The 24,465-nt window shown below is 37.6% G+C and overlaps 1 protein-coding gene across 3 annotated transcripts in view; it reads right to left on the reverse strand.

Moving 5' to 3' along the window:
• The window catches only part of LOC141405224 (protein qui-1), a 442,299-nt gene that overhangs the window by 15,523 nt on the left and 402,311 nt on the right, over positions 1–24,465 (reverse strand). For 2 of the 3 annotated variants that reach the window (XM_073989317.1, XM_073989318.1), the window contains exons 18-21: positions 18,370–18,465; positions 16,952–18,278; positions 15,992–16,308; positions 8,521–10,153 (exon numbers count right to left, since the gene is read on the reverse strand). In XM_073989317.1, the coding sequence (XP_073845418.1) occupies positions 9,002–10,153; positions 15,992–16,308; positions 16,952–18,278; positions 18,370–18,465 (2,892 nt within the window). In that variant the 3' untranslated portion in view covers positions 8,521–9,001. Of the gene's footprint in view, positions 1–8,520; positions 10,154–15,991; positions 16,309–16,951; positions 18,279–18,369; positions 18,466–24,465 lie in introns of those variants that run through there. The other variant, XM_073989320.1, reaches the window with a different exon arrangement.

A 24,465-nucleotide genomic window follows, 5' to 3' on the forward strand; every position in this document is an offset into this window, starting at 1 on the left:
ATCATATCTTTTACAACACGTATTTCAAACACAGTTCACACCAACAGTTTATTCTCGCATTTCGGATTTCACTACATTATAGAAATTTTTATTAAATCGTCGTTGAAAAATGTACTGAAAACAACGGCATAGAGGCATTTTACAACAATGACATGTTCTGAAGAGTTGCGTATTACATTCCAGGGAATATTTTTCCAACAGAAAATATTCAGAAAAAATTAACGGTTTTGGAGATACGGTGCGAAATGTATGGAAATTGTGGAATTTTTGCATATATTTTGCAATTTGAGGCAATAAATGTAGTTTTTGGAGTTCATTATTTCTCCAAACATTTTATTCTTGTCCTTATCTACAAATTTGCTTTAGAGGTCAGAAGAAGATTCGCGTTGGTTTCAGAGATATAGCCCCGAATTTCTTTAAAAACTCAATATTTAACCATGTTTAGATATGGTCATAAAATCCGAGCTGGATCTGACACAACAAAATCCAACTAGGGTTTCTTGTCGTTTGGGTGTGTACTTTCAAAAAATCCTCAGTTCCAATTGTTTGCACAAGATCACCTTAAAAATGTTGCACAGTGTTATTATATTAAATTAGAAGGAATTCCAACAGTGGCATTAAATTAAAATAAAGTTATATTAAATATGATAACACTTGAAACGCATATAAACCGCGTAATAATGGAAATGACATCATCGGCATTCGATTTTCCAACACAGAGAACGTATCTCTTTTATTTGTGAAAGTTTATTTGGTGACCACGAAGTAGCATCAGTTGCATATTAGGGTCGAAAAACAGTAAATGGCCATAATTTCCACGAAGTACATTTACATTTTATGCGCATCCGATTTCAATGATCACCAATAAAAAATACATCATTTTTTGCCGTTTCAGTGCGATCCATCAAGAAAAAAATTTATTATATACAGTCATGTATCAGATTAGAATGTGGACTATATCGGTCCACTCCTTCGGGTACCTCCCACACAAAATTCGGAAAAAGTGAAGTTTGAGAGCTCCTCTCGCATCGTTTTGATTCTTTTTCAGTAGGTTGTTCTAGCGGCCTCATTTACAACGGTACAATTTTTTTCCGGAGTAAGTTAATATTTACTGAGATAATGGCCCAAAAGCTCGAAAACCCTGCTGGCTCATACTAAAATGGATATTGTGCAAGATAACTCTAAAACTTTTTCAAAAATTTCTCCCAAACTTAGTTTAACGTATCTTAATATTTCGAGTCCTTTGTGAAGAAGTTTGGTTACTAAAAGTGATTGGTATATACATATAAATGATTTGGTATAGCCCCACATTGCAAAATTAATATCTTTTATATATAATTATTGTGTTTGGTTTTGTTGTTATACCCTCCACCATAGTATGGAGGATATATTAAGTTTGTTTTTTTCGTTTGTAATGCATTGAAATACTGATTTGCGACCCTATAAAGTATATATATTCTTGTTCAGGGTAAAATTCTGAGTCGATCTGTGCATGTCCGTCTGTCCGTCTGTGGTAATCACTCTAGCATCCACAAACATGGAGATAGGACGCTGAATGATGTCCGTCTGTCCGTCTGTGGTAATCACTCTAGCATCCACAAAAATGGAGATAGGACGCTGAAATTTTAGGAAAATTCGTCTTTTGTTTGCAGGCAGGTCAAGTTCGAAGATGGGCTATATCGGTCAACGTTTTGGTATAGCCCCCATATAAGGATACCCCCGATTTACGGTATTTTGACGTTTTAGCTACATTTTCAGACCGATTTAGCTATAATTTGAAATTTAGGTTTCTTAAGTCTCAATAAACTTATTTAACAAAACTTGTGGACATAGGTTCACGTTGTGGTATAGCCCCCATATATTTTTAGCAACATTTTCAGATCGATTTATCTATAAATTGACATTTAGGGTTCTTAAGTGTCAATAAACTTATATAACAAAAGTAGTGGACATAGGTCCATGTATTGGAATAGCCCCCATATAACGTTACCGCCCGATTTCAGGTATTTTGACGTTTTAAGCAACATTTCTAGACCGAATTAGCTATAATTTGATAGTTAGGGTTCTTAGTGACCAAAAAACTTATATTCGAAAAAATTATGAACTTAGGTCCATGTTTTGGTATAGCCCCAAAACAAACCTCCCGATTTTCCGCACCTTAGCTTTATTTGTTGGACGAACTTTCGGTAATTTGAAATTTAAGAGCCAACAAAAATTCTGCAACAAAAATTGTTCATTTAAGTTCATATTTTCATATAGCCCACATATAGGGGTACATCCGAACTAGTTGTTAATGACATTTGAAGTTCCCACGTTATGTACCGATTTTCGGTATTTTGGGGATTTTAGCTACAATTTTTAACCGAATTAGGATTTATTTGACATTAAATGCTCCCATCGAAAACTGTCAACATGGGTCCATGTTTTATTATAACGCCTATATAATGGTACCTGCCAATTTCTTGCCCACCAAAAATTGTCAACATACATAGTTAGATGTAGGCACCATAAAAAAGGGCCTCCCGAATAAAGTATTTTATGCACATTATCTGACATTTTAACGTACCCACTTAAAGTTTGGGACAGGAATAACAAGTAAAAAAGTATCAGTCGGCTTTGCCGACAGAGATATACCCACAGCCTGTATATATTGAAATAATTTTTCCCAAAAAACGTATGTATTTAGGGGTTTTTAAAAATATTGGGAATTTGAACGATCAAAAGTTTTGCGGAGGAGATACTAAAAGGAATGGATCTACATTGACCATTATGGAAGTGGATTTCCAGCCACTACATATGGTGCCATAGCGGGCTTTTACACCCTTCGGGATGTTTGCTCAGGAAGTATGGACTTACCCCTGAAACGTTTACCATCGTAATTGAGGCAGCGAATGCAAGTAGCTTCAACAAAAATCAAAGCGATTCGATAGCAGGTCTTAAAGTGAACTTATCCGAAATTTTGTGTGGGAGGTACCGGATGGAGTGGACAAATATAGTTCATATTTGAACTTGATCTATATCTAGTAGATATATTAGGATGTGTAAAGTATGGACCAATTCGGCCACTCCCTTCATGAGTTAGCGTATGAACAAATTTTCCAAACATTTTTGAACTTTTGTGGGGGAGGTACCTGAAGGAGTGGACCGATATGGCTTATCTTCAAACGTAAACTATGTTTGGACAAAATGTTGCTAACGCCAAATTTTGGACCGAATCTGCAGATCCGTTCTAGAGTTATCATGCGCTCCAACCACCACACACGGTGTCATACGGGTTTTTTGCACCTTTCAGGCTATTTTCTCAGGAAGTATGGACATGCCCCTAATGAAACTTGTACCGTCGAATGAAGGGCGGTGAATACAAGTTGTTAAAACAAAAATCAGAGCGATTCGAGAGATGGCCCTAAACTTTTCCCAAATTTTGTGTGGGAGGTATCCGAAGGAGTGGGCCGATTGAGTCCATATTGAAACATTATCTAAGTCTGGTGCACACTTTACGATGGGCAAAGTATGGGCCAAATCAGTTACTCCTTTCAAGAGTTATCGTGCGCACAAATTTTCCGAACATATTCGAACTTTTGTGGGGGAAGGAGTGGACCGATATATATCGGAAGGAGTGGACCGATATAGCCCATCTTCGAACTTAAACTAAGTTTGGGCAAAATATTAAGAAAGCCAAAATTTGAACCGAATCGGTTCATCCGTTCGAGAGTTATCGTGCGCACCAGCCAGCCAGACAGACGGATGGACATTGCAAATTGTCTGAAACACATTTGGTCCAAACATACTTGGGGTCTAAAACCATTATCTCGATGAGGCACATTTTGCCCGTATGAAAGTGTATATACCCTCGTTAGCATAAATGCTGAGGGTATAAAAACTAATTATTCCATTTTAGTTCAGAATAATTTATGGTGGAGGGTATGAAAAGTTCGACCCGGCCGAACTTAACGATTTTTATACCCTCCAACATAGGATGGGGGTATATTAAGTTTGTCATTCCGTTAGTAACTACTCGAAATAATCATTGTAGACCCCATCGTGCAATTCTGCATCGATATAGCCATGTCCGTCCGTCTGCCCGTCCGAACGGATTGACGTAGGTGGATGACATTTTGGGAAAATCTATTATATGTACGTAGGACTTTTGGTATTGAAAGCGGGCTATGTAGGTCCACGCTTTCGTATAGCCCCCATACAAAATTACGCATGACGCGTCGTGGTTTTAAGGAATTTTTAAAATATTTGCCCCATTTTACCACCGAATTGGTTGGAATTTGGTATTTTGTGTCTCCAGAGGCCAAAAAACATTCCTACCAAAGTTGGTTTATATAGGTCCACGTTTTGGTATAGTCCCCATACAACGCCCCATATAAAGTACGCGTCATTTTAATATATTTTGAATGTATTAGTCCCATTTGACAACAGAATCGGTTGTATCTTTGTATTTTGTGTTTCCAGAGGCAAAGAAACATTTCTACCATAAAATGTTTATATAGGTCCACGTTTTGATATAGCCCCCATAGGACGATATCTCCCGATTTTGGGTATTTTGAAGGTTTTTGGCCTCATTATCACACCGAGATGGCTTAAATTTGGTATTTAGTCTTCGTTGGGGGTATAAAACTTTCCTCCAGAAATTTGTAGGTATAGGTTCACGTCATCATATAGCCCCCATAGAACGGGACCTTTCGATTTTCGGTATTTTGAAGGTTGTGGCCACATTAATCCACCGAAATGGCTGAAATTTATGGTGGAGGGTATAAAAAGTTCGGCCCGACCGAACTTAACGCTTTTCCTACTTGTTTACTTGTACTTTCTTACTTGTTACTTGTTTATTTATTGGGAATGTATGTCTGAACATTGGTGCGTATGACCGCTGTCACAACGTGTACACATGAAGAACACTCATACAGTGTTGCTCAAAACATTTGAATCTAATGATTTTTTTTCCACAATTTGCAAGCTCTTCAAATGTTTGTAAGTCAGGTTAACTAAATAAGTGACCAACAATTACCAACCACGATAAAATTGCTCTATTCTTATCATGCATGACCTGATGAGCTGTTTCAAAATACCAGGGAAACAAACTATCTTAGCAGCCCAGCCAACAATTTTTGCCGATGGCTCTGATATCAGATTTTCTCCGAGTTTTCGTAACCTTTTTTTCCGAGTTCTCTACACAATCTCTGAAGGGAAATTTTTATTCGATTTTTTCCGATTAGTTTCCGAGTACTCTGCACATAATCTGAAAAGAAATTTTAATTCGTTTCTTTTTCTCACGAACAAAATTCCCGAACTTCGGTTGTTTGCATGCTGTAGCTTGTTTTTTAGTTATTTCGCACCAGTTAAGTAGTTAGACTATCGGAACAAATGAAAATGGGAAGTTTGCATACACGTTTTGTAAAAAGTTATTTATAATAAATATTGTTAATTCTATTTTAGATACGCCAAAGCGCTTTTTAATCGATACAGTCAGTGCATTGTCCCAATTTGAACTTGAATATCTCAAAAATGGTAAAATACCGTAAAGGTCATTCTTGTAGAGAATTTTCATAGCTACAACATTTTTTTCAGTCTCATTTTGATAGGACTTGCGGTTTTCCAGCAAAATCTCAAAAACCTAAACAACCCCTAAAAATGTCAACTTGAATCGCGATTTATTTAAAAAGCGTTCCGGCGATTTTTTTGTTTTTTGATTTTTCTCATCTATAAACATTGTATTTTCAGAATCCGCAAAAACTTCCTAGGTGTAAGCACTAGGGTAATGACTTTTTTACAACCTCATATCCCTGTATCATAGCGTGATGAGTTTTGCCATAAGATTACTTGAAGTCATAATTATAAGGTGATTCGGTGAAAAAACCTCACGCAAAAAATGATTTTAAAATTTGAATTTATCAAAATTATGGACAATTTTTTGAAGTCACTGTAAGCAGATATACAAATGAAAATAAACTTTAGAGTCACATGAGATAATTAAACTGGCAGAACATTTATTTCTCACTACAATTCGTAAAAATGTCGTAAAAGCTTTTATTTAAAGATATAACGTTTTAACAAAAAAAAAAAAAAAAAAAAATTTTAAATTTTTTCAAAGTGGTTTGTGCATGACCTTTTTCAATACTTGAATAAAATAAACATTATTATATTTATTAGTAGGCATATATATATGTATGTATATATATATATATATATATATATATATATATATATATATATATATATATATATATATATATATATATATATATATATTCATTCGTGCAACAAAAAATAATTTTTGAAAAAAAAATTTCTTATTTCATACGTTTTTCAAAAAATTATATTTTTAAAATCGATTTGTGCGTGAACTTTTTTTATATTTCAATGGAATAAGCGATAGCGTAGTGATTATTAGGCAAAAGTTCATTCATCCCTGCTACAGGAAATCATTTTTGAGAAAAAATGTCAAAAAGTCATAACCCTAGTAAGCACCTTCCATTTAAATTTGATTCAAGAGCACCGTGTTCTCTGTCCATTATCGAATGTTCTTTTAGAGTTTTTTTTCCGAAATCGTGCAGAAAATTCCCTTTAAATTTCCCTTCATTCCATTCGAGTTTTTTTACGAATTCGTTTAGAATTCGGAAAGGAACTCTAATGTTACTTCCGATTTTTTTCCGGCAAAACTTTCCGAATTTATGGGCACCTTCTCACAAATTTATTCCGATTTCGGAACGAATTCGGCATCAGAATCGGAAACTTGTGCAGAGTTTTGTTTTCAATTCGGAAAAAAATCGGAAAAAATTGTTAGCTTGGACATTACCAAAGCAATATTGGTGTGTGAGACTTCGCTAGATATAGAAAATAATGAAAACATATATTTCAATAAAATAGTTTTCTTTTGACAGTGTTTTCCTTTATAACAGTTTTCATTTCAAGTTTTCCCTTCTTTTTATACCCTACACCACTATGTGGGGAGGGTGTTATAAGTTGGTTTTGGCCAAAAAGTTTGTAACGCATCGGAATAATGGTCATAGACCCATAATTATATATACCAAAATGAATGTCTCGACGAGCTGAGTCGATCTGGCTATGTGTGTCCGTCCGTCCGTCCGTCCGTCTGTCCATCTAAACCTTGTAATCACGCTACAGGTCGCAACAGATCGGATCGTCACCAAATTTTGGGTGTTGATGAGGGTCCCGGAGGGGAAAAAGCCTATTGATTTTGGTGATGGTCGCATAATATTTAGGGGTCGTAATGAGCAAACAATTTATTTGGATAAAAAGGCAACGTTTTTTTCCAAAGGGAATATCTCAGCTTCTGTATTGGGTATATCAAAAGCAAAACCTGGCGATGAAAGTAGAAAATATCACCTTTCTAATGATGTTAAGTAGGATCTGGTAGGTCATCAAACAACGAAGATATCACAATAGTCGCGAATAAAACCCAAATTTTCATTTTTGCGATTTTAATTATAATGACAAATATCACAGCTTTTGTTGGGGACTTTCCAAAAGCAAAGCCTGTCTGTGAAAGTAGAAGATTCCATCTTTATAATGATGCAAACTAGGTCGGCGTGGGTGACCAAATTACGGAGATATCGCAATAGTCGGTAATACATCCCATTTATCCATTTTTTTGGAAATCACGCTACAGGTCGCAACTTTGATCGGATCGTCACGGAATTTTGAGGGTTAATGGGGGTCTCACAGAGGAAGAAGCCTATTGATTTTGGTGATGTTCGGATAATATTTAGGGTTCGGAATGGTTAAAAAACTTATTTGGATAAAAGACAACGTGTTTTTCCAAAGCGAATATCTCTGCTTCTATAAGGGGTATACCAAAAACAAAACCTGGCAATGAAAGTAGAAAATATTGCCTTTCTAATGATGTTTAGTAGGTTCTCGTAGGTGATCAAACAACGAAGATATCACAATAGTCGCCAATAAAACCCAAATTTTCGTTTTTGCGATTTTAATTATAATGACGAATACCACACCTTTGGTTGGGGACCCTCTAAAAGCAAAGCCTGACTAAGTAAGTGGGAAATCCCATCTTTAAAATTATGCAAAGTATGTTGGCGTAGGTGGTCAAATAATAGAGATATCGCAATAGTCGGTAATACATCCCTTTTTTCCACTTTTTCTGCGATCACACTACAGGTCGGAATTCATCATGAAATTTTCTAACAGAGATAGAAACATATTGATGTTGGTGATGTCGACAGTAGTCAAAAATAAAATTAAATATGAATTATCTTGGTTTAGTCCGCCTTAAGTCATTTGGTATAAAAGCCAGATAGGTGAAAACTTTCGTATCTCCATAAAAGAAATGTTTTCGAGTGAAAAGATTATTCACAGAGGTAGTGGTGTAGGGTATCACATAGTCGGCCCCGTACCGACTATAACCTTTTCTCACTTGTTCACTTCTTGATTTTTTACCTTAAAATTTTAGTACACTATTTTTTCTATGTGTAAACTTACCTTCTTTTGACAAAAAATAATAACAATCAAAAAATAAAACACAAAAAACAAAACTTTTTTTTCGAAATATCAATACAAAATTTTTAATATTTTCTTCATCTTTTGGTCTACTTCGATTGCCATACAACAACAACGACTATGTCGTAAAATACAAATTAAAGAAAAAGTGTATAATTAAAAAAGATTACAAGTGAGATTGAGAGTAAAACCAAAAAAGGTGCCATGCTGTGAGATTAACATTTCCAAAAGAAAGAGAGAGATAAGATATTGGCTACATTTTACAATTGAAACTTTACATTCTTAACATATTTGAGAAACAGAGAGAGAGTTGAAAAAAAGAGAGTGAGGGATATGATTGTGTATGTATTTCAAATTGAAGTATTGAATTTGGGGATCAGAAGCAAGGATGGGCAATAATTTGGTTCCATGAAAAATACAATTATCACACCGTTAATACTGGGATTAATACTCGTTGCCGCCCCGAAGGTTTTCATTAAACCAATGGAAGGGAGAGAGAGAGAGATACTAGGCACCATTACTGTGCTATACAATTGGAACTACTCGAACTTGAAGCAGAGTTTTTATTTTTGTTGCGACTTCGTGTTGAAGAACCGCAAAAACCTCCAATCTTTTCATTTGCCATTAAAGATGAGGCATTACTGACCTCTTCAGGCTGTAAAGGTGACACATGGGCAGTGGCTCTATGGGATTTCCATAAATGCCATTTGCGTAACCAAATGCTACCAGAAGTGGTGGTATTACAATTGGGTACATTGTTGTTAATATTTTGATTATAATTATTATTATGTTGATTTGTATCTCTGCTGGGTACCACAGCATTGGCCATGTGGCCCCAGGTGGCCTGGGTACCGCGTGGATGCAACACCAATTGAGTGTGCAGCCGTTTCACCATACGTGAATCATAATTCTCCACAATTATTATGGGTGTGGGCACTTTACTTTGGCGTTTTTCATTGGAATTTATGGGGCATGGACTAGCTTCCTGGGGTTCTTGCCCTGGACATGTTACATTAAGATTACTCAATACCTGCGGCTGTAGCGATTGGCAATTACGTTTCTCCATTAGCCTTGACTTAAGACTACGCCAGCGAAAAAAGCTGCGTAAACGTTGTCGACGATCTTGAGCCAAAGTGTCGTGGAAATCGCCATTCCGTATTTGTTGGATATCTTGGACCAAATCTGGAGAATTATTATTGTAGTTCGAAGGATAATGGGTCTGGGTACCAGTGTGATGGACAGTATGGGATTGTTGCATCTCTTTATGCAGATGGGAGTTATTGTTTTTGGGATTGCCTAAATTTGGAAATTTATAATTTTGTTGGTGATGATGTGGAGAGGGAGGTGGGGTATTGTTGTTATTATTTTGATTGTTGATGTGTAATTTTTGCTGTTGTTGTTGTTGGTGGTGATGGTTGTTGTTGCTGTTATTGCTATGGAAATTTAGTGCCTTGTAACTACTGGTGATCCATGCGTGCATAGAAACAGGTCGTAAACGTGCCGTGGGAATTGGTGAGGGTGGCGGTGTTGGCATGCTTGAGTTCGGTAAGGCTAATCTATGGATTTGATCGTAGGATGCTGATAACATACCTGTGCGCTCATCATGATAATCATCATCATCCGAACTTTCCAGACGATCCTCAACCAATGAAGTCTGTCTCGAAAGACCCTGTTGGTGTTGTGGTTGTTGTGGTGGGATGGGTGTTGTTTCATGTGTTTGTGTGAGTGTGTGTTGTTGGCCAAATTTGTATAAGTTGAAATTTTGCAAACACAGTTTTGTTGTAGTTTTGATTGTTGTTGTTGACACAGAGGTGCAAGTGTTGTTGGTGTTATTTTCCACATTGTTTTTTTGTTGGATTTTTGTTTTCAGAAGTAAGGGGAAGGAAAAAGAAACAAAAAAATTGTATAGAAGCCAAAAATACAGAAAATAAAAATAGTGTTTTTTTTTTTGATATTTGTTCGATAATACATATGTATTTTTTTTAGTATTTAATATATAATTATGTTATGGTTATAATAATTGAATGTGATGTAAAAAAGCTTAAAAAATATATTAGACAACAGTATTAAGCGGAATCTAGTGGTTATTTTTTGGTCGCCTTTAACGGCGAACATAATGGTGTATTTATTTGCGATTAAGTATGTATTTAATGTTTAATGTGGATGGGGACTTTATATAGGAGCAAAACTAGCTCTTTTTATATGAACAGAAGGAGGTATTTAAGGACGACGTCTCCAATCTTTATAGAAGAACAAACGGAAGTCTTTATACATAACTTTTGTAGGCCACCAGAAGGGGGTCTTTATAGACATGAAAAAGGGGGTGTTAACAGACGACAAAAATTAGTCCTTCAATGTATACGACCAGTAGAGAATTTTTATAGATGACATGAACGGCATACTTTTACCAGAAGAGCATTTGAATGTGACCACAAGAGAATCTTTGTGGGCGACCAGGAGGGAGTGCTTATAGAAGACCTTTATAGTCAATAAGAGGAGAGTCTTTGTAGGGTTTCTATAAATGCAAGACAGTATAAGGTCTTCTGGAGCCTTTCCATAGACGAAGGTTTTGTGGAGGCCTTCTACAGACAAAAGACCTTTTAAAGGTATACTCTAGACAGAAAATCTTCGAAAGGTCTTATATAGAAAGAAGAAATTCTAAAAGTCTTCTTTAGACTGAAGACCCCCTTAAGCTCTTCTATTGACAGAATACCCTCCTTAAGGTCTTCAAATGACCGAAGATCTGCCAAAAGTCGTCTTAGGACAGAAGGCCTTCTACAGACAGAAGACCTTCTTAAGGCCTACTATAAACGGAAGGTCTTCTTAAGGTCTTCTATAGATAGACAAGCTTCTAAAACCTGTAGACAGAAAGTCTTTAAAGACAGAAGGCCTACTTAAGGTTTTCTATAGACAGAATACCATCCTAAAGGTTTTCAAATGATCGAAGATCTTCTAAAAATCGTCTTAGGACAGAAGGCCCTTCTTAAGGCCTACTATAGACGGAAGTCCTTCTTAAAGTATGCTAAAAACAGAAGACCTTCTAAAGTCTTCTTAAGGTCCTCTGTAGATAGAATAACTTTTTAAGGTCTCCTAGGTCTTAAAGGTCAAGAGGTATTCTGTTGACTTAAGGTTTTCCCTAGACATAAGACCTTCTTCTACAAACCGAAGATTATCTAAAGGTCTTCTAAAGACAGAAGACCTTCTTAAGGTCTTCCATAGACAGAAGACCTCCCACACATCTTCTGTAAACCGAAGAGCATTTAAAGCAGAGCTCCGATTTGCTCGAGTTAAAGTACTCGCGAGTGGGAGTATTCTAAGAGTGCGAGCAAAAAGTCCGATTTGCTCGTTTTTATTCGCGAGTGAAAAGCACCTGCGAGTGGGAGTACTCGAAGAGTACATGTTTTAAAAGAAGTTTACTCTCCACTCTTTTGTTTTATTTGCGAGCACTCGCGAGTACTCCTGGTTTAAAAATAAGAGTGGGAGTGAAAATACTCGAAATAGAGTAAAGTCGAGTAGGAAAAATGTATTTATTTTTTTCCGTTTGTGTGTTCGTGTGGGTGGTAGCGAACAGTTTTTGATATTGCTGTGGACCGAAGGTAGATAGGGCAAGTTGTTCGGAGGAGGGTGGTCGTAAGTCCGGAGGATGGTGAAAGGAGGTTCGGAGGAGGGTGGTCGGAAGTTCGGAGGATGGTGGTAGGAGGTTCGGAGGAGTGTGGTCGGAGGTTCGGAAGTTCCGAGGAGTGTGATCGGAGGTTTAGAGGATGGTGGTCGGAGGTTCGAAGGAGAGTGGTCGCAGGTCCAGAGGAGGTTGTTCCGAAATTCGGAAGAGGGTGGTCGGAGGTTGTTCGGAATTCCGAACTCCAACCTCCGACCACCCTGCTCCGAACTTCGGAACAACCTCCTCTGGACCTCCGACCACCCTCTTCCGAACTTTGGAACAACTTCCTCTGGACCTCCGACCACCCTCCTCCGAACTTCGGAACAACTTCCTCTGGACGTCCGACCACCCTCATCCGAACTTCGGAACAACCTCACCCTCCTCCGAATTTCGGAACAACCTCCTTGCCTGTAGAAGACATCTAGAGGTCTTCTGTCGTCTATGGGTCTATAGAAGACATCAACTGGTCGTCTGTTGTATATAGAAGACTTCAAGAGTTTTTTCCGTTGTATATAGCTGACCTCGAGGTGTCTTCTGTTGATTACAGAAGACCACAAGAGGTTTTCTGTTGTCCATAGCAGACCTCTAGAGGTCTTCTGTTGTCTATAGAACATCTCAAAAGGTTTTTCGTTATCCAGGCAGACCTCTGGAGGTTTTCTGTTGTCTATAGAAGACCTCTATAGGTATTCTGTTTTATATAGCAGACCTCAAGAGGTCTTCTGTCGTCTGTAGAAGACCTCAAGAGGTCTTCTGTTATCTATGGAAGACCTATAGAGGTTTTCCGTTGTCTATAGCAGACCTCCAGAGGTCTTCTGTTCATTATTGTAGACCTCAAGGGGTCTTTTGTTGTCGATGGCAGACCTCAAGAGGTCTTCTGTTGGCTATAGCAGATCTCAAGAGGTCGTTTGTTGTCAGTAGGAGACCTCTAGAGGTCTTCTATTGTCTATAGAAGTCCTCAAGAGGTCTTCTGTTATCTATGGAAGACCTCAAGAGGTTTTCCGTTGACTATAGGAGACCTCAAGAGGTCTTCTGTTGGCTATGGCAGACCTCAAGAGGTATTTTGTTGTCAGTAGGTGATCTCTAGAGGTCTTCTGCTGTCTATAGAAGACCTCAAGAGGTCTTCTGTTGGTTACAGCAGACCTTAAGATGTCTTTTGTTGTCAGTAGGAGATCTCTAGAGTTCTTCTGTTGTCTATGGAGACCTCAAGAGATTTTTCGTTGTCTATAGCAGACCTCAAGAGGTCTTCTGTTATCTATGGAAGACCTCAGGAGGATTTCCGTTGTCTATAGCAGACATCAAGAGGTTTTCCGTTGTCTATAGCAGATCTCAAGAGGTATTCTGTTGGCTATAGCAGACCTTAAGATGTCTTTTGTAGGAGATCTCTAGAGGTCTTCTGTTGTCTATGGAGACCTCAAGAGGTTTTCCGTTGTCTATAGCAAAACTCAAGAGGTCTTCTGTTGATTACGGAATACCACAAGAGGTTTTCTGTTGTCCATAGCAGACCTCTAGAGGTCTTCTGTTGTCTATAGAAGACCTGAAGTGGTAGAGGTAGAGGTCTTCTATTATCTAGAGCCGATCCCAAGTGACCTTCTGTTGTCTGTAGAAGACCTCAAGATGTGTTTTGTTGTCAATGGAAGATCTCAAGAGAACTTCTGTTGTGTATAGAAGACCTCGATAGGTCTTCTTTTGTCTATAGAAGACCACAAGAGGTATTCTGTTGTCTATAGCAGACCTCAAAAGGTCTTCTGTTGTTTATAAAACACCTCAAGAGGTCTTCAGTTGCCTTTAGGAGACGTCTATTTTCAAATGAAGACCCCAAGAAGTCCTCTGTTGTGTATGGAAGTCTCCAAGAGGTCTTCTGGTGTCTGTGAAAGACCCCAAGAGGGCCTCAAGCGGACTTCTGTTGTCTACAGCAGACCTCAGTAGGACTCCTGTTGACTACAGAAGACCTCTAGAGGTCTTCTGTTGGCTATAGCAGACCTCAAGAGGTCTTTTGTTGTCAGTAGGAAACCTCTAGAGGTCTTATATTGTCTATAGAAGTCCTCAAGAGTTCTTCTTTTATCTATGGAAGACCTATAGAGGTTTTCCGCTGTTTTCTGATGTCTATGGAGACCTCAAGAGGTTTTCCGTTGTCTATAGTAAACCTCAAGAGGTCTTCTGTTGATTATTGCAGACTTCAAGAGGTCTGTTGTTGTCTATAGCTGACCTCGTGATGTCTTCTGTTGATTACGGAATACCATAAGAGGTTGTCCATAGCAAACCTCTAGAGGTCTTCTGTTGTCTATAGAAGACCTCAGGAGGTAGAGGTAGAGGTCTCCTATTATCTAGAGCCGATCCCAAGGGGCCTTCTGTTGTCTGTAGAAGACCTCAAGATGTGTTTTGTTGTCAATGGAAGATCTCAAGAGAACTTCTGTTGTCTATAGCAGACCTCAAGATGTCTTCTGTCTTGACTACAGAAGACTTCAAGAAGTTTTTCGTTGTCTATAGCAGACCTCAAGAGGTATTCTGTTGTCTCTAAAAAACCTCAAGAGGTCTTCTGTTGTCGATGGAAACCCTAAAAAGTCTTCTGTTGCCTACAGGAAACTTAAATAAGTCTTCTATTGCCTTTAGAAGACGTCTATTTTCCGTTGTCTATAGCCGAAATCAAGAAGTCTTCTGTTGTCCATAGCAGACCTCTAGGGGTCTTCTGTCGTCTATGGGTCTATAGAAGACATCAAGTAGTCTTCTGTTGTCTATAGAAGACCTCATGAGGTTTTCCGTTGTCTAAAGCAGACCTCTTCTGTTGTTTAAAGAACACATCAAGAGGTCTTGTGTTGCCTATAGAAGACCTCAATAGAAGACGTTTATTTTCTAATGAAGACCCCAAGAAGACTTGTGTTGTTTTTGGAAGACTCCAAAATGTCTTTTATAGACAGAAGATTTTCTTATTACCTTATATAGACAGAAGACCTACTTAAGTCCTTCCATAGACAGAAGACCTTCCTAAGGTCATCTATAGACTTTCTTGATGCCTTCTGTAGACAGAAGACCTTCTAAAAGTCTTCTATAGACCGAAGATATTCTTTAGGTGTTCTATAGATATGGAAAGCCATAAGAAGGTTATATGGCTTTCCATAGACAGAAGGCCTTCTTAAGGTCTTATATACATATGTATATAGTACACTTTCATAAAGCTTTCTGTAGACAGAAGACTTTCTTAAGGCCGTCTATAAACAGAGGACTTCTAGAAGACCTTCGCTGCGTAGCTACTTCAAGAACTCCCTCAAAATCTACTGCACATTACCGTCCGCTAGAATATTAACTGTTGTCTAATACAATTTAATTTAAAATAAATAAATAAACTTAAAGGAAATAATAAACGAGAAAACTTTTTCTTTGCGGTGAAAGCTTTGTGTCTCAACAAATCACCAAGGAGAGAAAATCAAAAAGAATAACAACCGAAAAACAAAATTCCAAAAAACACAGAACTGAAATTCATAGACATTAAAGCAGTTATTTGTTTTATCATTCATTCACTTATTCAGTTATTCAATATTCGTTTAAATATTTTAAGCAAACAAGGCACTGTACTCCGCCTAGGGAGTAGCTCTAAGTTCTAGAGATATTTGGTTATTAACTTTTGTAAATTTATTTGCATAACGGCAACTGATTGGACATCACAAATCACAAACAGTTAATATATTTATTTATATATAATATTTAATAGTATTTTGTAAGTTCTACAAGTTGTTGTTTTTTATCGTTCTACAAAGCTTTTACCTTAAGTTTTATGCAAAAAAAAAACGAAAAATGCTTTAATTCTACTAAAAAGCTTGATTTAGTTCTATAAAGGAGATATGTTGCACTTACCGCATTGTGTCTTCTTCGTGGTGGTGATCGTTTATTCCACAAAGCTTCTAATTGATCGAAATGTTGTGATTGGGCCAGTGCAGCCTGTTCGGGACCCAAATTGGTTTGTGATGTTATCGTTTTCATTTCGGCTATTTTGGAAATTTCCTCCATACTGGCCGAGACGGAGAAACGTCGCTTTAGCCGTTCATCAACCTGGGCCATCATTACCGATGCCGTCAGATGACCGTATTTCTTTTGCCAGGTATAGGTGTCCAATGAGACCTCCTTCTTGAGCAGACGTTTCATTTGTCGCTTTGGTCCTTGCGGTCGAAGATCTAGTAAAAAAGAAGGAGTAACATATTTAGAGAATTTCTTGAAAATATTCAGTTTCTGGATTTGAATTTTTTAGATTTTTTTACAAGCTGAAGTTTTTCTACCACATGGCTAGGCCTTCAAAAGGGAGGACTTTGAAGACCACCAGAGGGGTGTTTGTTATAGAGGACCAAAGGGTGTCTCTATATGTCTCGTCTTTATAGACGATCAAAATGGAGTTTTATGGCCGAGCTGAAGGAAGCCTTAGTTGGCCAGAATGGAGTCTCTGCAGACCAGTATGTCTGCATAGACCTTCAGTAGTTAGCCTTTATAGATAAATAGAACAGTGCTTTATAGATGTTCAGAATGCAGTCTTCGTAGGCGACAAGAAAAGAGTCTTTATTGACGACCAGAATTGAATCTGAAAAGTCGGTCTAAGGAGGTACATAACCATCCCTTCAGGTCGTCTATAAAAACCATCTTCTGCTCTTCCATAAAGACCAATTTTTGCTCGTCTATAAAGTCTACTACCAGCTTGTTTATAAAGACATCCTTCTGCTCGTCCGTAAAGACTACTTTATGCTCCCCGCCTTTGGTCGTAATTCTCCCTCCAGCCCCTCAAAGAACCCCTTCGCTTAAAGACAGACAAAAAACTTCCATCCTTACCTTCCACATCTCTGGCGGGTGCTGAATATGTTGGCAGCTTAATATACTGCGCCGGTGTGTTGTGCAGGCAAATAACGGGCAAATTAAAACTATCCACCAACTGGACCAATATTCGCGAACAATCCATGCTAATATCGAAACGTGGAAAGGGAACATGTAACTGCAACGAAGTCAAGGCCAAGCCACGTTTTGTTTCCCACACAATGAGAGTCTTGTCATCGCTACCCGACACAGCCGTTGAACCATCGGCCGAGACTTTAACACCAATCACCGGTGCCAAGTGGCCAGCCAGTGTGTGGATCTCATCACCCGTATGCAGATCCCATATTATTAAGTTGGTATCCTTTGAACCAGAGGTGACCTGGGTTTTATTTGTCACCGACACTGCCACACAAGTCACGGCATCTGAATGCCCCACCAAAACTTGGGCCAGCTTGCCACCCGTTGCCTGCCACACTTTCAACGACATATCACGAGAACCCGTTATTATATACAAACTGTCAGCGGTTATGGTAAAGCAGGTAATTTCATCGGAATGTGATACCGAATATTTTTCATCTTCCCGTGTGAGAGACCATATTTTCAGGGTATTATCACCATTTGTGGAGACGGCAAATTTCATGTTATTGGTGGCGGCCAGGAATTTATAGGGACCCTGAATGGTTTGCAATAAATTACCACCCTCGGTCATCCAAATGTAAATCAGGCCATCACGATCGGAGGACATTGTTCTCCGCGAATCCATTAGCACCACTACACTGCAAATGGGCGCCACATGACCTTTGAAAGTGTTCGATATTGAACCACTTGCCAAACTCCAAACATGGACCATACGATCATCACTGCCCGTAGCCAAATATTCTCCATTCGGGGCAAACATTAGACAGGTAATGGGAGCTGCATGGCCATCATAGGTGGTCTGATATTCGGGGGTATTTATTTGCATTATATGGACATGGCGACCCGATGCAATGGCAACCAATTGCGAATCGCGCGATACATCAAAACAGGTAATGGGCGGTAGTGTGGTGGAAGGTGAACGTTGCGATTGTGTGGCCCGTTTAAGGGAACGTTTTCGTTTCTGATTGTGCGAATAGGGGTGGACGTAGAGTTCTTCGTTGCGGAACGAATAGAAGGTGATTTTGTTGCCACCCACAGTGATGAGAAAATCATCATTGTCCATGGCATAGAGAGCAGTTACGGGGCCAGGATTGGGTGGCATTGATCGTATCAGGCGACCGGAATGCATGTCATATATCAATGCTCGGGTATCTTCGCAACCCACCACAGCACGTTGACTATCGCGGGCAATGGAAATTGTACGTATCTAAGGGGAGTAGAGTAAAGAATATCGACAATAGGTTTGAGATGTTGCTGTTTATTAAGTTTGTTTTTACGGAACCTGATATTTTACTTACCCTCGACTTATGACCCTTTAGGGTGTAAAGTTCCTTGCCTGTAGCCAAGGTCCTTACATAAAGACCATTATCATCACAATGTGCCAATAAAAATACCTAAAACGAATAAAAGGAGAAAAGGATATTAGGCATAGAAATTAAAGGCAGGACATAACATATTTTATATTCATGGCAAGGATAATCCTATGTTTGTTCTTTGCGGTTCTCACAGCTCAGAATAACCTCCTCGTCAGCTTTCCGACACATTAAAAATTCGGTCTAGCTGTTGCAGAGGAATTCAGGCTCAAAATTAAAAATTTGAGTTTTTTATATTTTGCATCAAAATATGAGTGTTTTTGATTTTTTAATAAGTTCTAACTAATTAAAAAAGTCAAACCCCAATAAACAAACCATAAAAATTCAAAAAATTAAAAAAAATCATTTTTTTTTTAAATGTTTTAAATTTTTTTTTTCAAAAACTAGGAGGGTTGGCGTTTTTTGTTTGGGATGACGACTTCTATTTTGTTTTTCAAAATAGTCAGGCTTAATCCCATAGTTGTTGTTTTAATATTTTATTAAAACAACTTTAATTTATTAGTGGGAAAAAATTGGCGATGTTTACCAAGGGGTAAGGCAGGGAATACTATAGTTTCAGATCTCGCCACAGATCTTCATCAGTTCCCTTATTTCTTGTTTTTCAACAAGAAACTTTTTATACCCAAGTGTCAATTGCTAGCTCAAATAGATACGTGCGCAAAGAAACACTCTGATCGAGAATTTCTTTGGCACTACCTAAACTCTAGCAACTTCACTTGCAAACAAATCCAAATTTTTCCCACTGCTATGCGTTCGTCGATTCTCGACGAAAAAGCACATAACTAATTTGTTGGTATTGCATACTACAGCAATAAACAACATTTTGAATTTGCCCGGTCTCACAATTAGGAGGGTTGGCGTTTTTTGTTTGGGATGACGACTTCTATTTTGTTTTTCAAAATAGTCAGGCTTAATCCCATAGTTGTTGTTTTAATATTTTATTAAAACAACTTTAATTGAAAAAAATATTCCTTGGGTTTTTATACAACTCTTATAAAAACTCATTTGTTAAAAAAATTTCCATTTGTGCGAAAATGCTATAATTTATATTGGAAACGGTATGAAAAAAAACACATTTTTATCCATGTAATTTCAAACAAGTAGGAAAAGCGTTAAGTTCGGTCGGGCCGAACTTTTTATACCCTCCACCACAAATTTCAGCCATTTCGGTGGACTAATGTGGTCACAACCTTCAAAATACCGAAAATCGGAAGGTACCGTTCTATGGGGGCTATATGATGGCGTGGACCTATACCTACAAATTTCTGGGGGAAAGTTCTATACCCCCAACGAACACTAAATACCAAATTTCAGCCATCTCGGTGTGATAATGAGGCCAAACCCTTCAAAATACCGAAAATCGGGAGATATCGTCCTATGGGCGCTATATCAAAACGTGGACCTATATAAACATTTTATGGTAGAAATATTTCTTAGCCTCTGGAAACACAAAATACAAAGTTACAACCGAATCTGTAGTCAAATGGGACTAATACATTCAAAATATATTAAAATGACGCGTACTTTATATGGGGCGTTATATGGGGGTTATACCAAAACGTGGACCTATATAAAACAACTTTGGTAGGAATGTTTTTTGGTCTGGAGACACAAAATACAAAGTTACAACTAATTCGGTGGTAAAATGGGACAAATATCTTAAACATTCCTTAAAACGACGACGCGTCATTTTGTATGGGGGCTATACGAAAGCGTGGACCTACATAGCCCGCTTTCAATACCAAAAGTCCTACGTACAAATAATAGATTTTCCCAATATTTCATCCACCTACGTCAATCCGTTCGGACGCTAGAGTGATTTCCACAGACGGACGGACATGGCAATATCGATGTAGAATTGCACGCTGATCAAGAATATTTATAGTCTGTGGGGTTTACAATGATTATTTCGAGTAGTTACAAACGTAGTGACAAACTTAATATACCCCCATCCTATGGTGGAGGGTATACAAATTTAAAAAAGTGTTAAACGGACGGAACGGTATGGGTACAAAAGTATAACAACACACTCTCGGGCATCATTCTGTGTAAATGGAAATTTGTTCCAAGCTGTTCCCTAAAAGTTCTAGTCCAATAAACTTGGAATTTCCCTAAAATGTAGTACCTAAGGAAAAATAAAATAGCTCACTTCGTATAAACGCTACGGCAATTTATTAAAACGACAACAATCCTACCTGCTTAACAGAAAACAATAAACACAATATCTGTTTCTGGGAAATAGCTGTTTCTTTCTCCAGAAATTTGCAAAAACTACGTATTTTCCAAATTTGGGAAGCATTTTGCGTCTTTAGGAGCACGCTACGCCCAGACATTCCCATATTTGGATCTAATTTTTTGCTTCCCTTAGTTTCAATATGTTTACTATCGAGTCCCATGTAGAAATTAAAAATCGGTGACAACAAAAAATAGGGATTTCTGAAAAACAGTGTGCCGGTGACATTGAAAGCAACCTAAGTTCAGTCCACGATGTGCGTGCAGCCTACACCAAACAAATCACCCGAAAAGGATACTAGATGATTTGCAATGAGTGTCACGAGTGAATATATCAGAGATGCTCAGACATAAGGAAGTAACGAGGCTACAGTAATACCTATAAGTGTCTATTTTCTGTTAAAAACCAAGGTTTATGGCGCCTTTGGCTGTTCCTAAAAATCTTTTTAAAACCTACGTATATGGGGCCTTTGGCTTTTTATAAAAATTTTACAAAATCCAGGTCTTTTTTCAATTAAAATTCTTAAAAAATCAACGTTTTTTATTAATCAAAAATGTTTAAAAACTCCACGTTATTTTATTAATCAATTTTGTTCTTTTAAATCCACGATTTTCTATTAATCAAAAATTTTCAAAACAAAATCCACGTTTTTATTAATCAACAATTTTTAAAAAATCCATCTTTTTTATTAATCAAAATTCTTTTTAGAAATCCACGTTTTTGTATTAATCAAAAATTAAAAACAACGATTAAAAAATCGTTGTTTTATGAATCAAAATTTTTTAATAAATCGTCATTTTTATTAATCAAAATTAAAAAAAAAAATCAATGGAAGAAGAAAATATGTCCTTTATATTGACGCAAAGTATGTTGGCGTAAGTGGGGAAACAATAGAGTTGGGCAATCTCGTTCAATTGAACGATCCGGATCACTATCTCGTTCAATGGACACCGGTAATTTCTTTGACAAAACTGTGTATACTTATTTCCACACGTTGGTTTTTATGATGTTCCTCATTCGTCTTTGAATGAGGACAGTGATCTGGATCGTTCAATTGAACGAGATTGCCCAACTCTAGCAAACAATCGAGATATCGCAAAATATATTATAAAATATAATATATCCAATTTTTCCATTTTTTGTAATCACGCTACAGGTTGGAATTTTGATCGGATAGTCACGAATTTTTGGGGGTTGATGAGGGCCCCACAGAGGAGGATGCCTATTGATTTTGGTAATAGTCGGATAATATTTAGGGTTCGGAATGGGGAAAAACTCATGTGGAGACAAATTCAAAATTTTATTCTTTGTGAATATATCGATTTCTAGTAGGGTTATTTCAACGACAAAGCCTGTCAATGGATGAAGAAAATATTACCTCTACATTGGTGTAAAGTAGGTTGGCGAAGGTGGTCAAACAAGGAATATACCACAATATTCGGTAATGCATCCAATTCTTCCATTCTACAGGTCGAAATTTTGATCGGATGGTCACAAAATGTTGGTTGCTTATGGGGGTCCCAGAGAGAAAGAGGCATATTTTTTTGTTCCCTAAAATAAATGTTTACCAGTGAAAAGCTTATGCACAGGGGTAGTGGTGTAGGGTATCACATGGTCGGCCCCGTCCCGACTATAGCCTTTGCTCACTTGTTTTAAATGTACATTTGTTTATTAATCAAAAATTTTCCAAAAAAATCCACGTTTTTTATAATTCAAAAATGTTTAAAAATCAACGTTTTTTATTAATCAAAAATTTTTAAAAAAATCTACGTTACTTTATCAATCACAGTTTTTAAAAAAATTAAAGTTTTTTATTGATCGAAATTTTTCAAAACAAAATCCAATTTTTTAGTAATGAACACTTTTTAAAAAAATCCACGTTTTTTTATTAATCAGTTTTTTTTGAATCAAAATTTTTTATTAATCAACATTTAAAAAAAAAAAAAACAAGTGAGCAAAGGCTATAGTCGGGACGGGGCCGACCATGTGATACCCTACACCACTACCCCTGTGCATAAGCTTTTCACTGTTAAACATTTCTTTTAGGAAATATAAACCGACTACCACCAAAAATAATATGCCTCTTTGTCTCTGATACCCCCATAAGCAACCAAAATTTCGTGACCATCCGATCAAAATTACGACCTGTAGCTTGATTGCAAAAAAATGGAAGAATTGGATGCATTACCGACTATCGTTGGTTCTCCCTTGTTTGACCACCTTCGCCAACTGCTTTACACCAATGTAAAGGTAATATTTTCTTCTTCCATTGACAGGCTTTGTCGTTGGAATACCCCTACTAGAAGCCAATATATTCACAAAGAATAACACTTTGAATTTGTCTCCAAATGAGTTTTTCCCCATTCCGACCCCTAAATATTATCCGGCTATCACCAAAATCAATAGGCTTCTTCCAATGTGGGACCCGCATCAACTACCAAAAAATTCGTGACGATCCGATTGAAATTGCGACCTGTAGCGTGATTACAAACAAATCGGAAAATGGGATGCATTACCGACTATTGCGATATCTCTGTTGTTTGAGTAGCTACGACAACCTACTTTACATCGTTGTAAAGATGATATTTTCTACTTTCCTTGCCAGGTTTTGCTTTTGATATACCTCTTAAAGAAACAGAGATTTTGGCTTTGAAATAAAACGTAGACCTTTTCTCCAAATAAGTTTTTGCCCATTCCGACCCTTGAATATTATCCGACCATCATTAAAATCAGTAGGCTTCTTCCTCTGTGGGACCCCCATTAACCCCCAAAATTTCGTGACCATCCGATCAAAATTGCGACCTGTAGCGTGATTACAAAAAAATCGGAAAATGGGATGCATTATCGGCTATTGCCATATCTTTGATATTTGACCACCTACGACAACCTGCTTTACACCGTTGTAAAGGTGATATTTTCTACTTTCCTTATCAGGTTTTGCTTTTGATATACCTCTTAAAGAAACAGAGGTATTGGCTTTGAAATAAAATGTTGACTTTTCTCCAAATAAGTGTTTGCCCATTCCGACCCCTAAATATTATCCGACCATCACCAAAATCAATATGCTTCTTCATCTGTGAGACCCCCATTAACCCTGAAATTTTCTTGACGATCCGATCAATATTGTGACCTGTAGCGTGATTTCTAAAAAAATAGAAAAATGGGATGTATTACCGTTATTTGGTTACCTACGCCGACCTAGTTTGCATCATTGTAAAGACGGGATCTTCTACTTTCATAGTCAGGCTTTGCTTTTGGAAAATTTTCAACCAAAGCTGTGATATTTGTCAATATAATTAAAATCGCAAAAATGAAAATTGGGGTTTTAATTGCTACTATTGCGATATCTTCGTTGTTTGATCATCTACGAACACCTACTTTACATCATTAGAAAGGTGATATTTTCTGCTTTTATTGTCAGGTTTTGCTTTTGGTGTACCCCATATAGATGCTGAGATATTGGCTTTGGAAAAAAACGTTGTCTTTTTATCCACTTAAGTTTTTTGCCCTTTCCGACCCCTACAAATTATCCGACCATCACCAAAATCAATAGGCTTCTTCCCCTCCGGGACCCTCATCAACATCCAAAATTTCGTGACGATCCGATCAAAATTGCGGCCTGTAGCGTGATTACAAGGTTTAGATGGACAGACGGACAGACGGACGGACGGACGGACTGACGGACGGACACACATAGCCAGATCGACTCAGCTCGTCGAGATATTCATTGTGATATATATAAGTATGGGTCTACGACCATTATTTCGATGCGTTACAAACTTTTTGGC

Source organism: Musca autumnalis, unplaced genomic scaffold (genome assembly GCF_047663935.1).
Source record: "Musca autumnalis isolate F117 unplaced genomic scaffold, ASM4766393v1 scaffold_5, whole genome shotgun sequence".
NCBI classification, from domain to species: domain Eukaryota; kingdom Metazoa; phylum Arthropoda; class Insecta; order Diptera; family Muscidae; genus Musca; species Musca autumnalis.